Source organism: Pristis pectinata, chromosome 4 (genome assembly GCF_009764475.1).
Source record: "Pristis pectinata isolate sPriPec2 chromosome 4, sPriPec2.1.pri, whole genome shotgun sequence".
NCBI classification, from domain to species: Eukaryota; Metazoa; Chordata; class Chondrichthyes; order Rhinopristiformes; family Pristidae; genus Pristis; species Pristis pectinata.
Genome location: NC_067408.1, coordinates 101581292 through 101607415, shown reverse-complemented (window position 1 = coordinate 101607415; position 26124 = coordinate 101581292). Strand labels below are relative to the sequence as shown.

Here is a 26124-nt window from a genome sequence, read left to right as displayed (position 1 = left end):
TTTTTCCACCCATACTTCCAACTGATCTATATCCTGCTATATTCTTTGAGAACCTTCCTCATTATCCACGTCTGCCAGTTCTTGTGTCATCTGCAAACCTATTAATTAGCCCATCTATATTTTCATCCAAATCATTATTGTGATTTATTATATTTTATGTTATTTTCCTCAGAACTTGCGTGTTCCACCTAGCCATTGGTGCCCTCTCCAAATTTATTATCCTTGGCTTGGCATATTTTTATTTCCCTTATGTTAGATTGCTGCACTCATTGAAGATTAAAGAATTTCATTTATTTTAATTTCAGACAAGGGGAGCAAACCTGTAGACATATTTGCTATTGGATTTGAAGAAATGGTTGAGCTGAATGCAGGAAATATTGTAAGTGCAAGGTAGGTGGTAATACTTTGATATTTGTCATTCTAATTTTTCTTATGAATGAAATGAGAAAGTTACTTAATGTTACCACTGGTTTCCTGTTTGTGTGATATGGTTTAAACTCAGATGTAGATCATGATTTTAATTTTTTTACTTAATTATTTTAGAATGGCTTGTTTAAATTGGAAACTGATTCACTGCAACTGAATTTTTGTGTTGAATAAGGTTCCTTGTGTGTTGAATAATAGCTCCTTGACTTTATCCTTCTCTATTTCTACATCTTCCTTTCGTTCTTCCAAACCACTTTAATAATACTGAAATAAAAACAAAAGATGTCAAAAATACTTGGAGGGTTAGGCACACCTGTGAGGAGAGAAACAGGGTTAAAATTGCAGGTTGATGACATTTCATCAGAACTTTAGTTATACTATTGTCAGTTAGCTGTCCTTGGTCTCTCAAGTTCTCCTTCATGATGTATGTGTTTTAAAAACCTAGCATTACAAGTACATTTGTGTATATTATTTCTCATTGCTTATGATTCTTTGACAGTACCACAAATCAGAAATTATGGGCAGCTGAGATTCAGAAGAGTATCTCTAGAGACTGCAAGTATGTACTTTTAGCTTCTGAGCAACTCGTGGGTGTTTGCTTGTTTATCTTTATCCGACCACAACATGCTGCATTTATCAGGTAAGTTTTTTTTTACAGTATCATTTGATTAGGGACAATATGCCATTAGCAGTATTTTCTATTAATTGCAATAAAAATTAAATGCTAAAATTATCTGATACTGTCATTTGGGCAAGGGCATTTTTAAAATCTAAATTCTTCATTACTTTTATTGACTCATCTCTTCATCAGGCTTCTGTCAAATTTGGGTAAATAAACTTAGGTCACCTATAATGGTTGTTTCTCATGTCATTTGTTTGAAGATGCGAGATGTCCATAAAAAATTATACAAGTCTTAAGTATTACCTCATCTAAACTGAAACATTTTGGGCTTGCTGGTGTTTTAGCCAATACAATCGTAAGATGACGTCAGCTGAAAGCAAACTGCGATAGTGTTGCAGTAGGAATCTGTAGGTTGGAGAACAGGAGAATTAATGAGGGTTGTAAGTTCAGCAGTTAACAGCAAAAAAAAGAAAAGCAATAATCCTTTTCTATATAGGAGTGGAAGTACAGTTAAACTCTTAGCCTGATTTTGCTCTTTCCCATTAAATGGAAACTACAGTTTGCCTTGATCCAGTTATATTGCTTATTTCAAAGGTTGCGTTGCAGGAATTAACTATGAAAAGAAAGATCAATCTATTCGGAAATGCGGTTATAATCCATGGAACTGTTGCTTTTTTAAATTGCCCCTTTAAACTCTGCAGATCAAATAAGAGCACGAGAAATAGGAGTGGAAATAGGCCATCTGGCCCCTTGAGCCTGCTCCACCATTCATTAAGATCATGGATGATCTTCTAGCTTGGCACCATTTTCCTGCACTATCCCCATATCCCTTGATTCCCTAAATATTCCAGGAATCTAATTGGTCTCTGTTTTGAAAGAAATCATTTAACTGACTTAAAGTTTGATATTAACTATGTAAAGAGATGCTGCTGGTTTTGGTCATGTTTTGCTGCTCTCTTATTGCCTCCTCACTGCTCCCCTTGCTTGCCCCTTTGCTACTTCTGTTCTGCTCCACTCTTTGGTGCCTCCTCTCTGGTTCCTTACGGCTTTGCCCACTGTATCTTTGGTGCTCCTTTCAAATGTGTCAGACCTCTGGCCATCAGCATTGTATCCATCAGTACTGTACAGCACAGTTTGAAATGAAATTGAGACCATTATATTTAGTCAATCCATTGACACATGTACATTACCTTATACTCTTTCTGTTTTATTTCATAATTCACTGTTTGATTAGTTGCTGGTTAAGTGGCTTTTTGAAAATGATTAAATTCAGAAATGTTATGTTCTTGTAGCTATATCTTTTTGATCGTAAATATAAATAAATATCTTTAAAAGACTGGCTGATTGTTTGAGTAAGACATTGGTCTTTCACTTCTAGAATTAGGATCAAAATGAAACCAATATGAAAACAGTTTTAATCTCGTTTCCCATTACATGAAACTGTTGTTAATTTAGCAAAAATTGGCTTGAAATTGTTAATTTTACAGTGCATAGACAATTGAAGGCTAATATAGAAAATGAAATGTTGTCTGGTAAGGGTTGCTCATCAAAGATTAAGGCTTGTGCACATTGTTAAGCCAGAAGAAATAGAACTTTACACTCTAGCAGATACTGTATACCTTAACCCAACCTTATTGTGACCAAAGCTAAATGAAAGGAAAAACATTTTGTTCTGTAACATGATTAATCATTGCTTTGAGCACAGAATTTGCAAAATATTAAGATTTTAAAAGTTAATGTCTTGCCAGAAATTGTGTTGCTAGACAGTTGCACATTATGATAATATATGAAAGTTCAGGACACATCCCTGATATCAAACTATTTTGTTCAAATAAATGTAGTTGGAGTAGGCTGTCATGTGTTTCTAATTGGTGTAATGGCATTCTGTTTTAGGGATGTAGCAGTGGATACTGTGAAGACTGGAATGGGAGGAGCTACTGGTAACAAAGGGGCAGTTGCTGTCCACATGCTGTTCTATACCACCAGCCTTTGCTTCGTTTGTGCCCATTTTGCTGCAGGACAGTCGCAAGTCAAGGAAAGGAATGAGGATTACATTGAAATAGCTCGTAAACTGAGTTTTCCCATGGTATGATCAGCATTATTTATTTAAATGCAAATGTTTTCAACCACATTATGCATTGAAAAGCTAGATTAGTTCCTGTAAAGATTTTACTTTACAAGTTTGCATAATGCATTAAGTATTAAAGTCTAAAAAATATATGGGCCTCCAAAAAAATTGATAGGAAATAAATGTAATCTTTTCTTTAAAGAATGAAACACTTACAGTTGTATCTGTCTTTCACAACTGCATAAAGCCCCAAAGCACTTTAAAAACTTTTGTAGTGACTATTGTACAAAAAAATGGTAGCCAGTTTTGCATAGCAGGTTTCCATAAACAACCATGTGACAAGATCAGATGATCTTTATTTTGTGATGCTGACTGAGGGATGAGTACTAACTATATTAAGACATTTATAATATCACTGTTCAGCTTATTTTAAAAATATGAGAGAATTTGTAATCAATTTCTGAACTAGAAATGTCATTTTTTTCAAAGCCAGCCCGAAGGACTATTGCAGTTAACGAAAGTGACTTTCTTTAGGGCAATTAGTGATGGGCAATATATGCTGGCCTAGTCAGTGAAGGCCACATCCTGAATAATTCTTAAAAATAAAACCCTTGTTATATAAGAGAAGGGAATGTATGCCATTGTTGCTCATTGCTACGCATATTGCTCATTCTTATGTGCCTTTGAGGTGGTGGTCACCAGCTGCCTTGAACTTACGCAGCCAGTGTGGTAACGATATTCTCATACTTGTTTCAGGATTTTACCTATCAACAAAACTAAAATATTTTATTTGAAAAGCAGAAAACTGCAGCTGATAGAAATCTGAGATTAAAACAGGAAACACTGCCAAGTCAGGTTGCATGAGTTGATGTTTCAGGTCAAAGAATGAAGATGCACGCACATGCACACGCATGCACCTCTCTGCAACTGAAACCTAACCTGTTTGTTCACTTTACCAGTTCTGATGTTGGGTCTTAGATCTGAAATGTTAACTTTGTTTCCTCTTCCAAAGATGCTACCTGACCTGCTGACTGTCTCTACCATTTTCTTTCCTTTTATATAGTTTGATTGTGTTTGAAGGAATATTTCAGTAATGGCGCTCCTTTGTCCCTTTAACTGATAAATGTGGCATCTTGCTAAGGTGCTATTGAATTTCTGCAGTGCATCCACTTGTTCTTGCAACACTGCAAGTCTGGTGCAGTGGTATGTTAGGGCAACTACTTGTTCTGGTGTTAAGTCTCTGTACTGGTTTTGGACTGCCTTGTAGATGCTGAGCTTTGGGATCAGGATATTTGGGATATTCTTTGCTATAGAACACCTCAACTCTGATCTGTTATTGTGGCCACAATATATGCAATTATTTGTCAATTTTTGGTCAATTCTAAATTCCCAGGGTGTAAATAATGGGGCTGTGGCAATAGGCAATGCCAAGAATGTGACAGGAGTTGGTGACTTTCACTTGTTCATGATGGTCATTGCTTGGCATCGATGTGGCATGAGCGTTACTTTCCACTTAGCAGTTCAAGCCTGAATATTATCACTGAAGTATTACTGCATGCAGCTAAGGGCTGTGTGATTTCCTGAGAAGCAGAGAACTGAAAATTCTGCAATCATCAACATTTCCAATTCTCACTTTTTGAACGAAAGGTCATGAAACAACTGAAGATGAGTAATGTTATGGCGCAAATGATTCCCCTCCATGACATTAATTTTCCCAGGGCTGCTTGACGACATACTGTCAAATTCCGAGTTGATGTCAAGAGCAGTCACTGTCGCTTCACCTCTGGAATTTGGTTCTTTTGTTCATATTCCTGAAGATTAGTAGTGATCAAGTTATTGGTGAGGAATGGCTGCTTGAAAACATTGTCAGTAACACCTTCCACTATTTTGATAATTGAGAGTAGATTTATCAGGAAGTAAATAGCTAATTTGCACATCCTGCTTTATGTGGACAGGAAATAGCTGTGTAAATTTGCACTGTATCATATATATGCTTGTGTATGCACAGGAATAGTCTAGTTTGGAGGCTGGCTATTTATGGAGCATAAGTCTTTAGCACTGAAACTTGGATCTTTGGACAAATAATGCTTATGCATTCAGTATGCTCATCTTTTTCTTGATGCCATGTGGACTGAATTGAATTGGTTGTAGCTAGGATTCTTGGTGGAGACCTCAAGAGGATGAGGTGGATTGTGTATTTACCACTTTTGACTGAAAGCCTTTGCAGTTTGGATTGATGCTAGGATATACTGCAGGGTTTTATTACTGAATCCTGTAGCAGTTGATACAACTGAATGGCATGAAGAGTTGATCTGTTGGATTGAATACCTGATCTTGGAAAACCATGAATGTGTCAAGAAAATATTTTCGTGAAATTTGCTGAAGTTAATTAAGTAACTTTGAAATCCAATTTGCAAAGTCACCAATGAAGATAATGTTTAACTGTCCTGAAAAATAGTTGTTTTGCAGTTAATCTTGAATTTAATTCTAAATCATGTTCTCTTCACTTTCCGTAGGGACGATTACTGTTTTCTCATGATTATATATTTTGGTGTGGAGATTTCAATTATCGCATTGATCTTCCAAATGAAGAAGTAAAAGAGCTGATAAGACAACAGAATTGGGACTCCCTCCTGTCAGGAGATCAACTTATTAATCAAAAAAATGCTGGACATGTAAGATTGAAGTTTCTTAAAAATGTGTTTAAAATCTATCAATATTGAGTAGCTTGCATATCATGGGCAAGGTGTGTTTGCAGTAGATTGGTTGGTTTTGTCAAATAACCATTGCCCTGGCATGGTATTAATGGAGAGGGGAGGGTGGAGTTAGAAATAGCAGCTCGTGATCTATCCTGTAATTTCACATGGATTACCAAGAAATAAGCTTGCCATCAGGCTTGAAAATGTAACATGTAAGCCACATAGGTAGTTTAAATAGTAAAACATCATTATATGTTGGCATGTGTATATTACTTATTGAAAATTGATGTTGTGTGGTGAAAGACTTCCAGCTGGCTTTAAAGATGTATAAAAAAAACTCTACACAGAAGTTGACAAATTGTTGCAGAATATGGAAATAATTTGTAAATTATTGCAAGATTCTGTTACTTCCAAATATATACAAAATATTAGTGATGGGGCAATAAAACATGAAAGTTTATCTCAGAAGTTATAGAATGTAGTATTGCCACTTTTGCTTCAACTCAGTGTTGAACATTAAAAGGCAATCCAAACTGTTTTCACAAACAAAACTTTGTTTTCCACTCTTCATCAGGCAAGTCTCTGCACATATTACTGATCCCCACATGGCCCCAAACAACCCATAGTTGTGTTAACTTGGCCTACAACATCACATTCACAGAAACGTAGAAAAACAGGGGCAGGATAGGCCTTTCAGCCTCTTGAGCCTGCTCTGCCATTTAATATATTCATGGCTGATCGTATATCTCAATACCCTATTTGTTTTCTCTTCTCATATCCCTTCATGCCTCTTCTATCTAGAAATCTGTCTATTTATCTTTATGAATTTATTCAATAACTTGGCCCCCACAACATTCTGTGGTGGAGAACTTCATAGTTTCATCATCCTCTGAGTGAAGAAATCTTTTCTCATCTCAGTCCTAAATGATATACTCTGTATTATGAAACTTCAATCCCTCATTCAAGACTCCCCTGCCAAGAAAAACATTCTTCCTGTATCGTCTGTCCAGCCCTGCCTGAAGCTTGCACTGTAATGAAAAACCCTCTCATTCTTCTAAACTCTAGTGAACACAGGCCTAATCTACCCAATTGCTCCTCATACAGCAGACCTGCCATCTCAGAGATCGAGCTGCACTCCCTCCATTGCAAATATATCCGTTCTTAGATAAACTGCATACTCTTTGGGGGTGGTTTTGCCAAGGCCCAAGGCTTGCTCCTGTACTCAAAACCTCTTTCAATTAAAGGCAACATCCTATTTGCCATCTTAACTGCTTGCAGCACCCGCATGTTTACTTTGAGTGACTGCTGTACAAGGGCATACAGATACACCATATTTGCTGGTTCTCTCTGAGCTATCTGTTACATCCTCAAAAAAAATTCCAGTAGGCTTATAAAATAATTTCCCTTTTTGTAAATCCATGTTGACTTGTCTACTATTGTTGACCTGTTCTAACTGTTCTCTTATTATGTCCTTTGTAATAGACTCATGCATTTTCCCTACTACAGATGTTGGGTTAACCAGTCCTTAGTTCCCGGTTTTCTTTTCCCATACTTTTTTAAATAGTGGGGTTACATTTGTCACATAGGATAAAGAATTTTGGAAGATGACAACAAATGTAGTCACGGAAATAGTGGATGCATCTCCCTAGGATGCAGATATAAGGCCCTAGGGATTAGCCTTCAGTTCTATTTATTGCCTTCAGTACTACTAATTTCTCCAGCAGTTTTTCTTTTACTTTTTATTCCCCCTTTTCATTAGACTCTTACTTTCCTAGTGTCCCTGGGAGGCTATTCTGTTCCGAAGTCAGAACCAAAGTATTTTTTAATTGCTCTGTCATTTTTTGTTCCCCATTATAAATTCTCCCATTTCTGACCATAAAGGATCTATATTTGTTTACATTAATCTTGTTCATACAGTGAGATTCCGATAACCCACTTGTTTAGAAATCCCAAATGGCTGGCTTCCTGGGGCTCCCCTTAAACTATTTGGGTTCACTGGAAATTTTATAATACTCTTGTAATTATCCTTGTAGGAACTTTCAATGTAAATTTTCTGAACACTTGTGCCTTATAATTCTGTAGTGGAAAGTGAATGCTGTCTGGTCTAACAGTTAAGTAATCTTTGTTTTTTCTGAAGATTTTCCGAGAGTTTCTGGAAGGTAGAATAAATTTCGCTCCAACTTACAAATATGACCTATTCTCTGATGATTATGATACAAGTGAAAAATGTCGGACTCCAGCTTGGACAGATCGAGTTCTTTGGAAAAGACGAAAGTGGCCTGTTGACAAATCGGGTATGATAACCAGTTGTCTCGCAAGATATTTACTTTTTTTATTCCTCATATTTGACAGTTGTGTTTTCTTCATTCCTATGCACCGTGGGGAGAATTCCACAATATTCTTGACACACTCATCCTCCCACCCTAAAATGATGCTTTTTACAGAGAATCCATGAGGGATATTATGATGCTCCAATGTAACCCCAATGTCCTGATCAGTGCTTCCTATGAGCACAAGCACTCAGTGGGAATGTGGAATTACCCCTTAAGTTTTAAACTTCCTATGTGCAGCAGGTTGGTTTCTTTGAAATTTATAGAACTTTGTGTTTAAAGGATGAATATTGTAAGCAGAATAAATTAGTTGTTTACCTTTAAAGGTTAGAAAGTAAGCCAGCTATTGGTCAAACATTCTAATTTTATGCAAAACAGTCTTATCTCTGTTTTTGACAGAGGGTCAAACAGTAATAGAATAAGCAATGGCAGAGTTATTCTCTCTGGTTAAGTCATGGGTTGAACAATTAAGTTTACAAATCTGGTGTTTGAGGTAAATCTACAATTCAAATACAAAAAGCTATCTATTGAATCTCACTGTCACTGCCTTTATTTATTTTCTTGCAGAAGGTATTCGTGGTGAGGAATTTTATGCTATACTAATTAGTTCTGCTTCTTTACAGCTGAAGACCTAGATTTGTTGAATTCCAGTATTCAGGATGAACCAAAACTAACTAATTCATGGAGTCCTGGAACACTGGTCTATTATGGACGAGCAGAATTAAAAACATCAGATCATAGGTACACCAACCATTTCACTGCTGAAGCAACTTGAAACTTAAATCTCTTTTTAAAAAAAATGTCAGAAATCTGAAATGTGTAAGGATCTCCAATTTTAAATCACTGATGCTTTTGTCATTTGATATCATAACAAGCTGTACACCTGTAAATAAGCCTAATTTTAAAATAGGTGCCTGACCTGATGGTCACTTATAAATTAGGGAACAATGATTCCTTGATTTATGAATGTTTGTATGAATTTTCACTATAACACCATTGACTCTTTGGGGTGCAGGTATTCAATTGACAAAGTATTTCTCACTAGAAGGAATAGCATACTACTCTGTGCGTAGGACTACACTTTACTGAAATAAAGCATTTCGTCCAACCTCTGATTTACAAAATTTGGCTTAACAAACTGCTTATCAGGAACACATTCTATTTGTAAATTGAGGAACTATTGTATTTTTAAAATGGGCATCTAACATTGGTGGTTCTAACGTACAAAAGCACTGAGGATTTACTGCACCACGTTATACTGGTGTTCTTGGAAAGCCCAACAGTGAAAAACTTTATGATCAGTCACACGGCAGAGCAGGAAAGTTGAGTCTTAATTCCATGCCTTTCACTAACTGACTGGACAGATATTTAGTATCTGGACAGAAATTCTAAACAGTTAATGTCTTTTATCCTCAGAAGAAAACTTTTTCACCTCAATGAAAAGTTACTATCAGCTAAGTTTTCAAATTATATTGTGAGATTATAGGGGTTGTATATTCAGCTAAAATATTTTTTATTTGACAAAATGCTTGTGAATTTCAAAATTTTATTTTGGACTGCTGGAGGCAAGAGAACTTAGTTATTGTATGTGAAGTACCAGTCTGACAATGCTGCCCCATGGTCTTCAGAACCTCACAATGAGCTGATTTGTCCAAACAGTCTGAACAGGAGTGGCTGCAGAAGAAATTCTCTGCATGCAACATATGTAGTTGTGCGTGGATTGGGGGAGAGGTAATGGATAAGAAAACTCTCTTCACTTGTTGTCATCCCAAGCTTAATTTCTTTGGTCTATTCATTACAAATTATATATAATGTTATTTTTATTTTATTCAGGCCTGTGGTTGCCATTATAGACATAGACATATTTGACATTGATCCTGATGCACGACAAAGAGTGTACAAGGAAGTTATTGCTCTACAAGGACCACCGGATGGCACAGTGGTCGTGTCACTAACCAGCTCCTCCTCAGACCATAATTATTTTGATGATAATTTGATAGACCAATTGCTTCAACAGTTTGCTGCATATGGTGATGTTATTTTGATAAGGTAATTGACAATATTTTGTGCCTGTCTGTTTCTCCATCTACTTGTTATATATTAACAATCTTTCTGAATTTAATACAGTTTAAGCTTGTATTGTTAATGGTTTTAAAGGCATGCAATTCCAAGTTAGGATAAGTAGTCATAGAGTTATACAGCATGGAAGCAGGCCCTTCAGCCCAACTTGTCCATACTGACCAAGGTGCCTACCTGAGCTGGTCCCATTTGCCTGTGTCTGGCCTATATACCTCTAAACCTTTCCTACCCATGTACCTGACAAAATGTCTTTTAAGTACAATTAGATAACCCTTGAGTGTGTAAGCTGTGTGGGCCAATGACAATAACCTAGGTGAGGATTGTGAGGAGAATGCAGAGAGGCTCTGGGTAACTTAGATTGAGTGAGTAGACAAAAATTTGGCAGAAGTATGAAGTTGTCCCCTTTGGTAGGAAAATGGAATGGAGGTGTATTATTTAAATGGTGTTATTTTGAGAAGTGTTTATCTCCAACAAGACTTGGGCATTCTTGTACACCAGTTACTAAATGGAAACATGTAGATGCAGCCAGCAAAGGCAGCAAATGATGTGTTGGCATTTGTAGCAAGTGAGTAAGGATGAATTGTTACATTATACACGGCCTTGATGAGATCATGCCCAGAGTATTGCGTGCAGTTTTGGTCTCCTTTTCTATTAATGGATATAATTGTCATTGCGGGAGTGTGTAAAGGTTAGACCATAAGACATAGGAGCAGAATTAGGCTATTTGGACCTTTGAGTCTGCTCTGCCATTCAATCATGGCAGATTTATTTTTACCTTTCAACCCCATTCTCCTGCCTTCTTCCCGTAACCTTTGACGCCCTTACTAATCAAGAACCTATCAACCTCTGCTTTAAATATACCCAATGACTTGGCCTCCACAGCCGTCTGTGGCAATGAATTCCACAGAGTCACCACCCTCTGGCTAATGAAATTCCTCCTCATTTCTGTTCTAGAGGGATGTCCTTCTATTCTGAGACTGTGCCCTCCAGTCCTAGACTCTCCCACTACTGGAAACATCCTCTCCACGTCCACTCTATCCTGGCCTTTTCAATATTCAGCAAGTTTCAATGCCCCCACCCCCCCATCCTCCTAAACTCCAGCAAGTACAGGCCCAGAGCCATCAAAAGTTCCTCATACATTAACTATTTCATTCCCAGGATCATTCTTTTAAACCTCCTCCAACACCAGCACATCCTTCCTTAGACATGGGGCCCAAAACTGCTCACAATACTTCAAATGTGGTTTGACCAACACCTTATAAAGCCTCAGCATTACATCCTTGCTTTTATATTCTCGAAATGAATGCTAACATTGCATTTGCCTTCCTTACTACTGACTCAACCTGCAAGTTAACTTTTAGGGAATCCTGCACTCCCAAGTCCCTTTGCACTTCCAATTTCTGAATTCACTCTGCGTTAAGAAAATAGTCTATGCCTTTATTCCTTTTACCAAAGTGCATGACCGTACACTTCCCTACCCTGTATTCCATCTGCCACTTCTTTGCCCATTCCCCCAACCCATCCAAGTCCTTCTGCAGACTCCCTGCTTCCTCAACACTACCTGCCCTTCCATTTATCTTTGTATCATCTGCAAACTTGGCCACAAAGTCCTCAATTCTATCATCCAGATGGACTCCTGGGATGGTGGGATGGCCTTGTGAGGAAAGATTAGGTTGTCTATGTTTGTATTCTCTAGTGTTTGGAAGAATGAGCGGGGATCTAAATGAAACAAAAATCTGACGAGTTAGATATACTGGAAGCAAGGAGGATGCTTCCCCTGGATGTTGTGTATGTAATGAGGGATCATAGTCTCAGGATATAAAGTAAGATGTTTAGGACTAACATGAGGAGAAGTCTCTTCACTCAGAAGGTGGTCAGCATGTGGAAATCACAGAAGGCCGTGGAAGCTAAATGTACATTACAAGGATGTAGTTAAATTTCTGGATGAGAATGGCAACAGGGGGTGGTGGGGAGAGAACAGGAATATGGTATTGATAGATGATCGGTTATGATCACAGTGAATGTTGGAGCAGGCTTGAAAAGTGACATACCCTTGCTCCTATTTTTCTGTCTCTATAATTATCTATCTGATGCCACAGGGATGACCAATATGGATATATTTTATGATGCTAACATACTCTATTTCTCTCTTCTCACCTAAATTTGTTGATTGTTTGCAAATGTATGGTTCCAGGTTCTCCCCATAAAATCATTGTTCTTGTTTGCACCTGTAAGTGTTGACAGTTTTTTTTAAACTTAGGATGGTGTCACTGCTGGATACAATGCTGTACTAATCAAGAAGTACAGAGAGTGGTCACCCCATTGCAATCAGAATATAATTTGTGCAGTGGGAAAGTCTGAGGGGTAGTTTTAAACAAAGGCTTTATATGTAAAATGTGGTTAGAATCTAGAAGCTCTAAGGAGAGGGAAAGAACTGGGGAGCTTGATTAAGCAAGGTAGCTTAAGTAGAAGAAAAATACAAGCATTTACTTAAAAGTCTGATGGCTTTTTTCTGCACTGTGATGTAATTCAAACACAACAGAATTTATTCTCATGTTTTTTAGCTTTATTGACCAATGCTGTTACATTGAAACCCAGAATTTTTGTTTACAGTATAGCCTTATCATTTCCAGGAATTTTCTTGAATTCATGCTCTGCAAAAAGTATTTGATGATAATGCTTCAAAGCATTACTGACATTAATCAGCATTATACATTCAGGGTTTGTACAAATATTGCATAAAATATACCTACTGATAGCGTATTAGAAGACCATGACAGGGAATGATATTCAAACTTTAATGGTATATTTTGGACACATTTTAGTATTGGAGTGCCATTATTGTGCTGCAAATGAACTTGAAAATTAATAGCTCAATTCTCTTTAATACAATCTGATATTCTGCAGCTAATCACCATTGCAACTAATGTCACCAGAACATCATAACCTTCCCTTTCCACCTGCTGCTGCTGCTATGTATTTTATTTATACACGTATATTAAAATGTGATTGTAAATGCACTTTTTTTTTAGGTTTGTAGAAGACAAAATGTGGGTGACGTTCTTGGAAGGCAGTTCTGCTCTTGCAGTACAGAAGTTAAGTGGTACTGAGGTAAGTTAAGTGGTACTGAGGTAAGTTAAATGTCCTGATAAGGAAGAAATGCAAAGGAAGTTTGCTATACTTTCCCCTGCTATGGTTCAAATATTAAAAAAGCCATGTTTTTCCTTGGTATTGGTTTATTATTGTCACTTGTACTGAGGTACAGTGAAAAATTTGTCTTGCATACCGATTGTACAGGTCAATTCATTACACAGTGCAGTTACATTGAGTTAGTACAGAGTGCATTGATGTAGTACAGGTAAAACCAATAACAGTACAGAGTAAAGTGTCACAGCTACAGAGAAAGTGCAGTGCAATAAGGTGCAAGGTCACAACAAGGTATATCGTGAAGTCATAGTCCATCTCATTGTATAAGGGAACCGTTCAATTGTCTTATCACAGTGGGGTAGAAGCTGGACAAAAGGCCATGGAAATAGGAAAGTTAATTTAGCAATCATCCAGAATTTGGTTGTACAGCAGGGGCAGTTTGGTATTTTATGCATAATGGCAATGATGCATGTACTAGGACACCTAAGTCCCTCTGAACTTTTTCAAACCATCATTTAAAAAAAAATCCTTTGTGTTTTCTTCCAGAATGGATGACCTTGCATGTTATGTTCCCTCTGTTGTGTCTTCACCTATTCCAACTTTATATTATATTTGGTTCTCTCATCCAAAATATTGGTGTAGATTGTGAACAGCTAATTCCTGCAGCACCTTGCTAGTTTTGGCCTCTCAACACAAAAATGACCTATTTACGTTTGTAATACACCATGCCCTTACTATTACCCCCAATAGTCTGAACTTGATAATTTTCTTTAACAATCTCTCAATTGGCATCTTATTAAAGGTCTTTTGAAAATTAAATACACCACATCTGCTTAATATTATTTTTGCGCCAAAAAAGGATTTTGTTTTAAACAAAACTTTACTACTTTCTTAGTAATATGTTCTAGTATTTTCCTTTCTACTGATGTCAGGCTAACTGGTCATTGTTTTCCCTCTCCCTCCTTTCTTAAATAGTGGAGTTACATTTGCTATCTTTCAATCTGTGGGAACTGTTCAAGTAAAAGTGGCACTAGTTTTTGGCAGCAACAGAGAAATCTGCAAGAGCAGTAACAAAGACTTAAGTGGGGAGAGTAATAGAACCAAGGAGACCATCAGAAAAATAGATGTAGAAAAAGAATATTGGAGACAGACAGAATTGGTGAAGTATAGTAGCTTAATGATCATAGGTTTAAAGGAAAACAGAGCAGAATACTAGTGTCTTGGGGAAAGATGTTATATCGACTATAAAAATGAGGTTTATATTTTTCTAAAGCACGATATTAGAATGAATAAGTGGGTCTTGTCTGAGCAATGCTGGATGAAATGACCATCTTACCAGAATCACAAAATTCAAGTTTAATTTAAAGATAATGGGGAAAAATAAAATCATTGTCTCCATGCAGGTTTTGGGCAGGACAATTACTATCTGTCTAAAGAATCCAGATTGGAGCAGCAGATTGGAGGAAGAGATGAGTCTGGAAAGAATTGGCCTTGGCTTACCAGTCTCTGCTAGTTCTACACTGCTGGGAGAGGATACAATTGTTTCTGCTGACTATGATATGGAAGGTATGTAGAAAAAATTCAAGTGTCTTAGCAATTAGTTGGTTTAAAATCAGATTATCATTTTATAAAAATAAAAAGATAAAGTGACCTTTTGTTATGTTTGTAAATTCCTTTGTTCACTTTAATAACTATTGAAATGCATAGACATGTAGCAAAGTAATTTGGCTACAAATAAATCAATGATCCACAGGCAAGTATCTATCAGAAATTACTTTGATCGTTTATATGTGTATCACATTCTGATAAAATCAAAAGGTAGTTAATAACTAAATATCACAATTGTAACTTAGTAATAAGTACTTTTAGATTTGTAGCTTTATTACAAAATCAATTATTTATCAATATCAGGTAATCAATTCTATGAATTTAAACCAAAAGAATAATTTGCTTTTGAACGGTAATACTTGCAATATACAGAACCAGATATTGAACAAAGCAAAAAAAAAGAGTCAAGTTTAGTTCAACTTTAAATCTATTTTTTTACTATTTTTGTATTGCCTATTAAGTCCTTTGCATTGTTTTAATATAGGTGATGTGGATGACTATAGTGCTGAAATATATGAAATCCCTCAGCATTTGCAGCCTGCCTCTGGTTCAGGTTCAGGAACTTCTCCTGGTTCAACTCCCAGGACAAGTCCCTGTCCATCACCCACAATACCAGAGGTGCTTCCACCGTCACTGCCAAGCAGACCAAGTCGAGCAACTCCAAGGACTTCCACAGTACTACAAGAACAGTCACATCAAGGTAAAGGTTTATCATGAATATCAACACTTGTTATAAATTTAGAACTGGAGGGGCTTGTAAACTAACCTTCTTGTAATTATCTTTCAAGGAAACCACCTACATTTTGAATAATACTGACAGTGCTATGACTTATAGGTTTACTAATTTATTTCAGTTGCAACCAGTGTTCATTGCACATTATTGATGCACAATTATAATAAGGCCCTGTGTTAATGTTATGATAAAAAATTGGTAAATTGATTTATTATTGTCACATGTCCTGAGGTACAGTAAAAACCTATGTTTTGCATGCCATGCATACAGATCATTTCATCACAGCAGTACATTGAGGTAGTGCAAGGGAAAACAATAATAGAATGCAGAATAAAGAGTGCAGTGCAGGCAGACAATAAGGTACAAGGCCATAACGAGGTAGATTGAGGTCGAGCTTATCATACTAGGGGACCATTCAGTAGTCTTATAACAGCGGGATGGAAGCTGTTCTTGAGCCTGGTGGTACATGCTTTCATGCTTTTGTATCTTCTGCCTGACGGGAGGGGAGAGAAGAGAATGTACAGGGTGGGTGGGGTCCTTGATTATGTTGGCTGCTTTACAGAGGCAGTGAGAAGTGTAGACAGAGTGGATGGAGGGGAGGCTGGTTTCCGTGATGTGCTGAGTAGTGTCCACAACACTCTGCAGTTTCTTGCAGTCTCGGGCAGAGCAGTTGCCGTACCAAGCCATGATGCATCTGGATAGGATGCTTTCTATGGTGCATCTATAAAAATTGGTGAGGGTCAACAGGGACATGCTGAATTTCTTTAGCCTCCTGAGGAAGCAGAGCCACTGGTGTGCTTTCTCAGTCATGGTGTGCACATGGTTGGATCAGGATCGGCACCTTTGATGTAAACAGGAGCGTGTACACCTCCTCCCTTCCTGAAGTCAATGACCAGCTCTTTTGTTTTCCTGACATTGAGGGAAAGATTGTTGTCATGATACCATGCCGCAAGGCTCTCTGTCTCCTTCCCATACTCCAACTCATCATTATTTGAGATTTGGCCCACTACGATGGTGTCATCTGCAAACTTGTAGATGGAGTTACAAATGACAGGCAGGTAAAGACCATCCATTTCATCAAGCTGCCCACTGTCCCTGAGGCAACATGTTTAGAATATCCTTCTTGTGCTATAGAGACCAAAGTAGTAGGCTATTTGGCCCCTTTCGTCTGAGTCACTACTCAAATAAGATCATGGCTGATCTTTTACCAAAGTGCCACTTTTGTGCACTATCTCCAAATCCCTTGGTTCCCCTAATACCTAATCTTATGAAAGCATAGAAAAAAACCCACATCAAAATATGGGGGTAAAATGTGAGAGATTCCTTTCCAATTCCACTTATCCAGGAGAATTCACTCATGTTGATTAGTATGCCCTGTATTAAAATAGCTTCAAATTCCCACCCTAAAAATTAGTACCAGCTACCTTTTTATATTTGTTTGCCAGCAAATTGCTCTCCAAAACTAGTATTGTTTGGTGGATAAAAAACAATATCCAACCTGGCCCTGGCCACATCTATATGCATGACCCCTGGATCTTCCTCAGTCTGTCCATTTGAACTACTCTCAATCTTATCTTACTATTTCCATTGTCTATCCAATAAACCTAGCTTTGTAAGCCCAACTATTTTGTTCTACACTAGCTGATGAATCCCAAGACACAAGGCAAATATGTCTTCAAATTATAACAAGCTATATAAACACGTTGAATTCAAAATTTTCTTCTTTAGTAGACTACCTACAATTTAAAAAGTGCTATTCCAACTAATTTTAGTGGAGCAAAAATCACTTTCTATTCCTCAGCTGATTTAAAATATTAGAATGTGATGTGATCAGAAATATTGATCACTAATGATGAATTTACAGAATGTGCTTATTAATTTTTTGCTAACTTGTATATCAAAAAAGTGACCATTAGGCAGGTTAATCAAAAATCTCTATAATATGGATAAATGTGAAGTTAACCACTTTGGTGGCAATAACAGGCAGGAAAATTATAATCTGGACAGAGACAAGGAATGGGGCGGTGCAATGAGAACTGGCTGTCCTTGTGCACCAATCAGTGAAAATAAGCATGCAGGTGCAGGTGGTAATTAAGGCAGCAAATGGTACATTGCCCTATATTGTGAGAGGATTTGAGTACAGGAGCAGGAATGTCTTGCTGCACGACATAGGACCTTTGTGAGATCATACCTTGAGTATTGTGTGCAGTTGCAGCTTCTTTATCTGAGGACAGGACAACACTGGACTGACCAGATGCAGGAAAAATGTTCCTGATGGCAGGGGAATTCAGGACCAGTGGACACAGCCAAAGGATAAAAGCTAGGCCATTTAAGACTAAGATGAGAAAAAAAATGTTCTCCCAGAAGGTGGTAAACCCCTGGAATTCTGTACCATAGTTGATGCCAAATTATTCAATACATTCAAGAATGGGTTAGACATTGTTCGAGCTAAAGGAATCGAAAGATATGGGAAGAAAGCAAAAACAAAAGGACTGCATTTGGATTATCAACCATTAACATATTGAATGACAGAACAGGCTTGAAGGGCTGACTGGCCTATTACTCATTTTTTTCTCTAACTAGTTGCTTAATGTTTTATTATGGTTGATTTATCATTTCCACTATGCTATGATCCAAGACTGTATCCAGTGTTTGTACTGTTAAATAATTGTTTTTTTAACATCAACCTCTACAGAGTTCCAACAAGTTCCAACACAGAAGGAAAGTTGTCAGACCCTGGAACCAAAGCGGCCACCACCACCACGTCCTTCGGTTCCTCCATCAAGACCTGCCCCACCGCAAAGACCTCCTCCTCCTACAGGTAGATGACTGTTTCCTCTCAACCTCACATTTCCCCATCCCCCAATTTTACCCACCAAACTTATCTTGAATCGTCTTCCTTCACTTTTTCTTTACCATATTAACTTTGAGCTTTTTCTCAATGCAAGTGGGGGGGGGGGGGGGGGGGGGTGGAATCTAGCAAATGGAGTATAATATGGAAAAATGCAAAGTTGTCCATTTTGACAGGAAAATTAAAGAAACATATCTAAATACTGAGAGATTACAGAGCTCTGACATGTAGAAGGATTTAGATTTCGTTGTATGTGATTTGCAAAAACCTAGAATGCAGATACTACAAGCAATTAGGAAGGCTAACAGAATGTTATCATAGTTTTTGCTAGGGTGAGACTACATCTGGAGATGCAGTTTCTCCTCGTATGAAATTCATGCCATTCCCAGGAATTAATCTGGTGAATTTTTGTTGCATTTCCTCAAGCATATCTTTTCTTAGGCAAGGAGACCACAACTGTACAGAATACTCTAGGTGTGGTCTCACTAAGATCCTATATATTTGTAGAAAGATATCATTGCTCCTGTACTCAAAACCTCCTTCAATGAAGGTCAACATACCCTTTGTCTTTTTAACTGCTTATTACACCTGCATGTTTGCTTTCAGTGACTTGTGTTTTAAATCACCAAGTAATAGCTGACTTTCCCAATCTTCTTACTGAGTGATTGAGTTCACATTCATCCACATCGTATACTTCATTTATCCACATCATACTTCATTTACCCACTTACTCAACATGTCTAAATTACCTTTAAGTCTCTTTGCAACTTCCTCACAATTCATAATCCCAACCCCTTTTGTATTGTTAGCAAATTTAGAAATATTACGTCAATTTCCTCATCTAAGTCATTGATATATGTTGTGAACATCTGGAGTTCAAACATCAGTCTCTGCAGTATCCCATACTCATCACTGCATGCCATCCTGAGAAAGACCTGTTTTATTCCCATGATGTTTTCTGTCCTTCTCCCAGTTTTCAATCCATGACAGTGCACTACTCCCACTCCCCCATGTCTTAATTTTGGATTTTGTGGGACTTCAAAGGCCTTTGAAAATACACCATATCCACTGGTTCTCCCTTAGAGTACAAGTTACAGCCTCAACAAAAAAACTTCAGTAGGTTTGTCAAACACAATTTTCATTTCATAAATCCACACTGATTTTGTTTAATCCCATTTACATTTTCTATATGGCTTGTTATTAATTTTTTCTAGACCCCAGCATTTTCACTACTAATAGCATTAAGCTAAATCAGTCTGTAGTTCCCAGTTGTCTTTATGCCTCCTTTTTAAAATAGTCACCCTCTAATCTACAAGAATTTTCATAATCTGTTGAATTTTGGAAGCCAATTTTTCCACTTTTTTTTAAAATGGCTTCCTCTTTCATTTCTCTGGGATGCAGATCATCAGACTCTGGGGAATTTATTGGCTTTTAGCCTCATTAATTTCCTTTAATTCCTCCTTTTCACAAGTATTTGTTTCCCTACCATTTCTGGGAAGTTATTTGTGTCCTCTTTTGTGAAGATAGAACTAAAGTACTTGTTCATTACTCTGCCATTTCTTTGTTCCTCATTATAAGTTCCCCTGTTAGTCACCTTCATCTGTCTTGACTAATTTTTTTTTGAAAACATTCTTGTAGGAACATTTCCATTGTTATGTTGCTTGCATATTTACTCTTGATACTCCATCTTTGCTCTCTTAATCTCTAGGGACGTTTTTGCTTATTTCTAATACCCAGGTTTGTTAATATTTCAATCAACTATGACTTGTCTTTGGATTTAATGCTATCCATTAAATCTTGTTAGCCATGTCTGGGTTACTTTGTGAGGAAAAGTGAGAAAGCCTGTAATACTTTGTCTTTCTGAAGATGATCGTGGTATCCTATGGGTTGAAAAGTTGTAGATAATGTCACAACCTCTGCAGCTTCAATAAGTACAAACCTGCTTTTCTTTTAAACCAATGCAGTATCATTTAAAAAAAATTGTGTCAACGTATATCTGTTTTTCCTGTGAAATGAAAATCCTTCTGAAATTTGTAATTGGTTTATTATTGTGACATGTACCGAGATACAGTGAAAAACTTAGCTTTGCATGCCATCCATACAGATCATTCCAAACATAAGTACATCAAGGTAGTACAAAGGGAAAAGCAATAACAAAATGCAGAATATAAAGTTACAGTTAGAGACAAAGTGCAGTGCAGCCAGACAAATAAGGTACAAGGGGCACGATGAGGGAGATTGAGAGATCACGATCAAGATCAGGATCTTTTTGGTACAAGAGGGCTGTTCAAGCATCTTATAACAGTGGGATAGATTATCCTTTGCAATTGCAATTCTGTCAAATCAAATTTTATATTGATTGTGTAAAAGAGCACACAACAGGATGCTCAATAGGCTATTCTCTTGAATTGCTGGTGGAAACCCTTATTATCCCATAATTTTTTTCTCTCCACTAGCACACCTTACTTGCTGGGTATTTCCTACAGCTCTGCATTTACAATCTGCTTCCCTTGTCCTTTCCATCACTCCGCTCTTCTCTCCACAACTTAAAACTAACGTGCTTTCTCTCTTTTCCAGTTCTGATGCAGGTTCTTTGACCAGATATGTTAAGTTTATTTCTCTTTTCACAGATGCTGCCTGACCTGTTGAGTGTTTCCAGACTTTTTGTTTCAGATTTCCGGCACCTGTGTTTTTTTTCTTTGATTTTCATGGATTAAGTAGTTTAGTTGAATCCACAATTCTAGAGCCTGTTGATAGGAATGTGTTTTTTCTGACCAAATAAAACCATTGTGCGCATGCAAGTACTTTTGTGTACACTAACATAAACGCATATTTGCTTCATGCATACTAATGGCCTTCTCTGCATCACAATTCTGTTGCTTCACTAAGGAGCGAGAAGCCCAGCATCCACTAGGAAAGAGTTGAAAGGTAAAAAGATATGATATTTGGTATTTTCTTAAACCTTCACCTCTAGTTATAATTATGCCTGCATGATATGCCGAATAGAAACAAAATAGTTATTTTCTATCCTACATAAAAGTAGACCCTTGAGGAAAAAAATGTAAAAATGAAGTCATAATTTTTCTTAACTCTGTGGAAGCAGCTTGTGGTCTTTCCTTTAGTTTCAGTGTCATCAAAAAGTGAACTGTTGGGGTAGGACTCCTTTCATTTTAATTTCTGAGAGAGATATTTGCACTTTTCCCTAAGTGCAGTTTCCAAGTGGACAAATATGGAACATACTAACCATGAACCTTCATGTTTAACTTGCTGTACAACCAAAAATAAACTATGTAGTACAAGGTATTTCATACTTCATTCATTAACATGGGACCAAGACAAAACCATAGATGCCATTTTACCCTTTTGATTGTTTTAAAATCTCCTGTTTTTTAATTCCCTGTCAAGGGCTACCTGTAGTATTATTTCTAACTCATGCAGCCCATTTACTGAGCTGCACAATCACAAAAAAAGACAACAAAAATCAAGACAACCATGGTAATACTTTGAATGTTATCAATAAACTACAACATGGATAGTTCCCCATTTGTGCTTAACCCCATTTGTGCTTAATCCTACCTAACTTGACAATGACTTCCAGTAATTGTCCACCGGAAACTATTCCAAAAACAATGCTGCAAGGCTAGCTCAGCAAGTATTATTTCATGTAGCTTTTGTAAATGCTAAGAGGCTAAACCAGCTACTATGTAGATGTATAGCTCTTTTGCAATGTTTTGGTTAGACTTGTTTTGCATTTTCTACTCTTGCTGTGTCTTCTGTGATGGTTTCTATGTAGAGAACACATTTTCTTTCTTTCCCCTCCCATAAGGTCCTGGGGCACCTGTCAGTCCAGGGTTAGCTAGAAAGGAAATGGAAGGTAACTCTTATCTGTGATATAACTTGTGTAATTTATCAGAGTCAAATGAAGGAATTTTGTTTCAAGTTTTCATTGAAAAATAACATGATAAATAATTGGTACCTTTTTTGCTGTGATTAATTTGACAATGGGACTTTATAACTTGTGTTCTTTTGCAATCTTTCCCTAATAACTTTATATAACTGCAATTTGATGCTTCACTTTTAAACAAGTGCATACGCATCAACTTTTAAATAATTGTTTAAAATGTAATGCAGATATTTTATTTGCTTCCCAAGGATGGGTACAGGAATGCTTGTATCTATTTCTCATTCCTTGTCCATTCTTTGCTCCTTCTCATTTCCTCTCCCTGCCTTTTTGCCCTATCCTCATCTCTCCGTGCCTCTATTTATCTTTCCCTGTTTGTGATGTTGTTTCATTGATGAGCTGGTGAGCTATTCCCGTCGTCCTGACCAATATTTATTCTTGACCAACCTCACAAAAACGTGAATTAGTCACTATCACAGTATTGTTTGTGAGAGCTTGCTCTGCACAAATTGACTGCCACGTTCACTCTAGAACAGCAACTATACTTCAAAAAATAAAGTGCTTTGGAACATTCCTAAATAGGATGCAAAAGGTACTATACAAATTCAAATATCTTTTTTTTATATAATTTGCTCTTTTTCTGTCTTTGTCTTTTGCAACTGTTTGATAATTTCTCTATCAGGCCACCAGATAGTGCTTTAAAGGATGTTAGCTGCAAATCACTGACGAGAACATTTGCCTAACATTGTTTAAAAATATTGCTCTTAAACTGATTACCATACAGTACTGACAAAATTAATGTTTGCATAATTAGTGGGACAGCACAAGGATCAGTGCTGGTTTTTCAATTACATTAATGACTTCGATGAAAATATAGAGTGTACTGCAGCCAAATTTGCTGATGCTACAAAGATAGCAAATTGCAAGGAGGATAAAGTTTTAATTTCCAAAATTCCCTGAATTTGAGGAAGGCTCCATTAGATTGAATACAACTCCTTTATTTGGTAAAGGGAGGGAGACAAAAAACAGGAAGCTATAGGCCAGATAGTTTAACATCTGTCACATGGAAAATGTTAGAAGCTAGTAATACTGACACTAAGAAAAAAAAGTCAAATTATTCAGTCAAAGTCAATATAGTTTTGTGTAAGGGAAATCTTACTTGATCAATTTATTGGAGTTTATGAAGAAGCTACAGATGCCTTGGATATGGAGGGGGGGGGGGGGGATAAAAATCAGTGGATGTACTATACTTGAGTTTCCAGAAGGCATTTGATATTCTGATGCAACAAAAGTTACTGCTGAAAATAAGAGCTTATGGTGTAGGAATAACACATATTGATGTGGATAGAAGATTTTGGTGGATAACAGAAAACAGAGGAAGGAATAAATGTCTTTTTCAGATTGGCAAGGTGTAATGTTCAGTGTTGGAGCTGCAACTTTTTTTTTTGCAATTTATATAAATGACTTGGATAAAGGTACCAAAGATGTGGTTGGGAAATTTGCTGATGACACAAAGATAGGTAGGAAAATAATTTGGGAAAAGAACATAAGGAAGCTTCAAAGTGATACAAATAGGTTAGGTGAGTGGGAACATACCTGACAAATCGATTATAACATGGAATAATAATGAATTTGCCCATTTTGGCACAAATAATAGAAAAGCATTTCTGAGATTGTAGGGCTCAGAGATGTAGAGTGCATGGTTCACAAAAGGCTGGCATGCACATAGAGCAAGTATTTTGGAAATCTAAATTTGTTATGATTTCGTGTTGGAGGAATTCACTAACAAAGTAGGGAGAATCTGCTCCAGTAATATAGTGCATTGGTGAGACCACATCTAGTGTATAGTCATCATCTCTTTATTTAAGGAAGGATGTTAATGCATTGGAAACAATTCAGAGGTGGTTAACTAGACTAGTACCCAAATGGACAGGTTGTTTCATGAGGAAAGATTGGACAGACTAGGCTTGTACTGTATATGATGGAGTTCAGAAAAGTAAAAACGGAACAATATCCTGAGGGAGACAAGAGACTGGCAGATGCTGGTATCTGGAGCAAAAAACAAACTGCCAGAGAAACTCAGTTGGTCAGGTAGCACCTGTAGAGGCAAAGGGATAGTTGATATTTTTTTTAAGACCCTGTATCGTTGTTTCTCCTCTCCCACCTGGTTCTATGTGCCCGTCACCCACACATTTAACCCACTGGGCCTACTATCCCCCTCCCCACTGGTTCCATCTGCCCATCATCCCACCCTTATCTGATTCCATTTATCACCTTCCAGAATCTGCAGCCCTTTGTTGGTTCCACTTAATCACCTTCCAGTCTCTGACTCTACCGCCACCCTCCCCTCCCCTTACCTTGCTCCATCTGCTCATCATCTCCCTCCTCACCTGGTTCTACCTATCGCCTGCCAGTTCCTGCCTCTCCCCTCCTCCTCACCTCTTTATACTGGACATCTCCCTGCTACACACTCAGTCCTGATGCAATGTTGACTCTCCCTCTGCATTCCATAGATGCTGCCTGACCCATAGATATTTGATCAGCAAAGAGGTGAAAGGTTACCACAGGTAGACAGGAATGTGGCATTGAGGTTACAGTTAGATCAACCATGATCATATTAAATGGCAATGCAGGCTTGAGGGCCAAGTGTTCTGCTGCACCTAATTTATATGTTCACATGCAAAGAATCTGCAAAGGGATATAGACAGGTTAAGTGAAAGAACAAAAGTTGGGCAAATAATTGGAAGGCAAATAATTTCTTTCTTTGGTATGAGGCTGTAGAATGCTGCTGTACAGGAGGATCTGGGCATCCTTGTACATGAAACATTGAAAATTAGCATTAAGGTACAGTAATTTATTGGAGATTAGACAAATGAGAGGTGATCTTATTGAAATGTGCAAGATGCTGAGTGTTTGATGGGATGAGTGCTAAGAAAATTTTTCCACTTCTGGTAGGATCAAAACTAGGGACCATTGTTACAGAGTTAGGGAGTCATGCATTTAAGACTGAGTTGAGGAATCTCTTTTCAGAGGGTTGTTAACCTTTGAAATAGTTTACAGTGCTTGAGATGGACATGGTTTTTATCTATAAGATGAACCAAGGAATCAACAAGCAGGAAAGTGTACCTGAGGCCAAGTTCAAATCAGATATGAACTTTTTGAAATAGTGGGGCAACATGGCCTTTTTCTACTTCTATATCTTATGTCCTTATCTTTTTATTCTATATCCATAGTGAGGATTCAAACACGGTGTGATGAAACAGTCAAATTTGTTAAAAGAAAATACAGTGAGCTAATGATATTTATATAAAAATTACATACACAAAATCAATCTCAAGCCACTCACAGCAGGCTTATGCAACAGGGATATTGTCCAAATCATTTCTATTCTGCCTAACTATAGAGTTGTCAATTTATGCAGCCTTTCTCATATTACTTGAAAATTGATTGCTTAAGTTGTTTCAATAGGAGAGTAATATGATTATTGAATAAAATTGAAACTTGGATTATTCTTTGGTGTTGAATGTTATTCTACACATTACTGACAAACAATGTGAAATTTGCTTAATTCCATCTTATGCTGCATAGTGCCAAAAAGCCCAGCACAAGGCAGAAAAGAACCAGAAGGTAAACTTCCATCTAATCTGAAATATCTTCAAG

At 37.2% G+C, this 26124-nt stretch overlaps 1 protein-coding gene across 9 annotated transcripts in view; it reads left to right on the top strand.

The window, feature by feature from the left end:
• Window positions 1-26124, top strand: part of synj1 (synaptojanin 1) — an 84871-nt gene that overhangs the window by 42764 nt on the left and 15983 nt on the right. For 6 of the 9 annotated variants that reach the window (XM_052015337.1, XM_052015338.1, XM_052015333.1 and 3 more), the window contains 14 exons: window positions 306-390; window positions 926-1066; window positions 2942-3134; window positions 5633-5791; window positions 7953-8109; window positions 8769-8886; window positions 9979-10194; window positions 13257-13335; window positions 14775-14937; window positions 15464-15679; window positions 18408-18533; window positions 21453-21491; window positions 22390-22437; window positions 26053-26091. In XM_052015337.1, the coding sequence (XP_051871297.1) occupies window positions 306-390; window positions 926-1066; window positions 2942-3134; window positions 5633-5791; window positions 7953-8109; window positions 8769-8886; window positions 9979-10194; window positions 13257-13335; window positions 14775-14937; window positions 15464-15679; window positions 18408-18533; window positions 21453-21491; window positions 22390-22437; window positions 26053-26091 (1779 nt within the window). The remainder of the gene's footprint in view (window positions 1-305; window positions 391-925; window positions 1067-2941; window positions 3135-5632; window positions 5792-7952; window positions 8110-8768; window positions 8887-9978; window positions 10195-13256; window positions 13336-14774; window positions 14938-15463; window positions 15680-18407; window positions 18534-21452; window positions 21492-22389; window positions 22438-26052; window positions 26092-26124) is intronic. The other 3 variants (XM_052015339.1, XM_052015340.1, XM_052015341.1) reach the window with 3 other exon arrangements.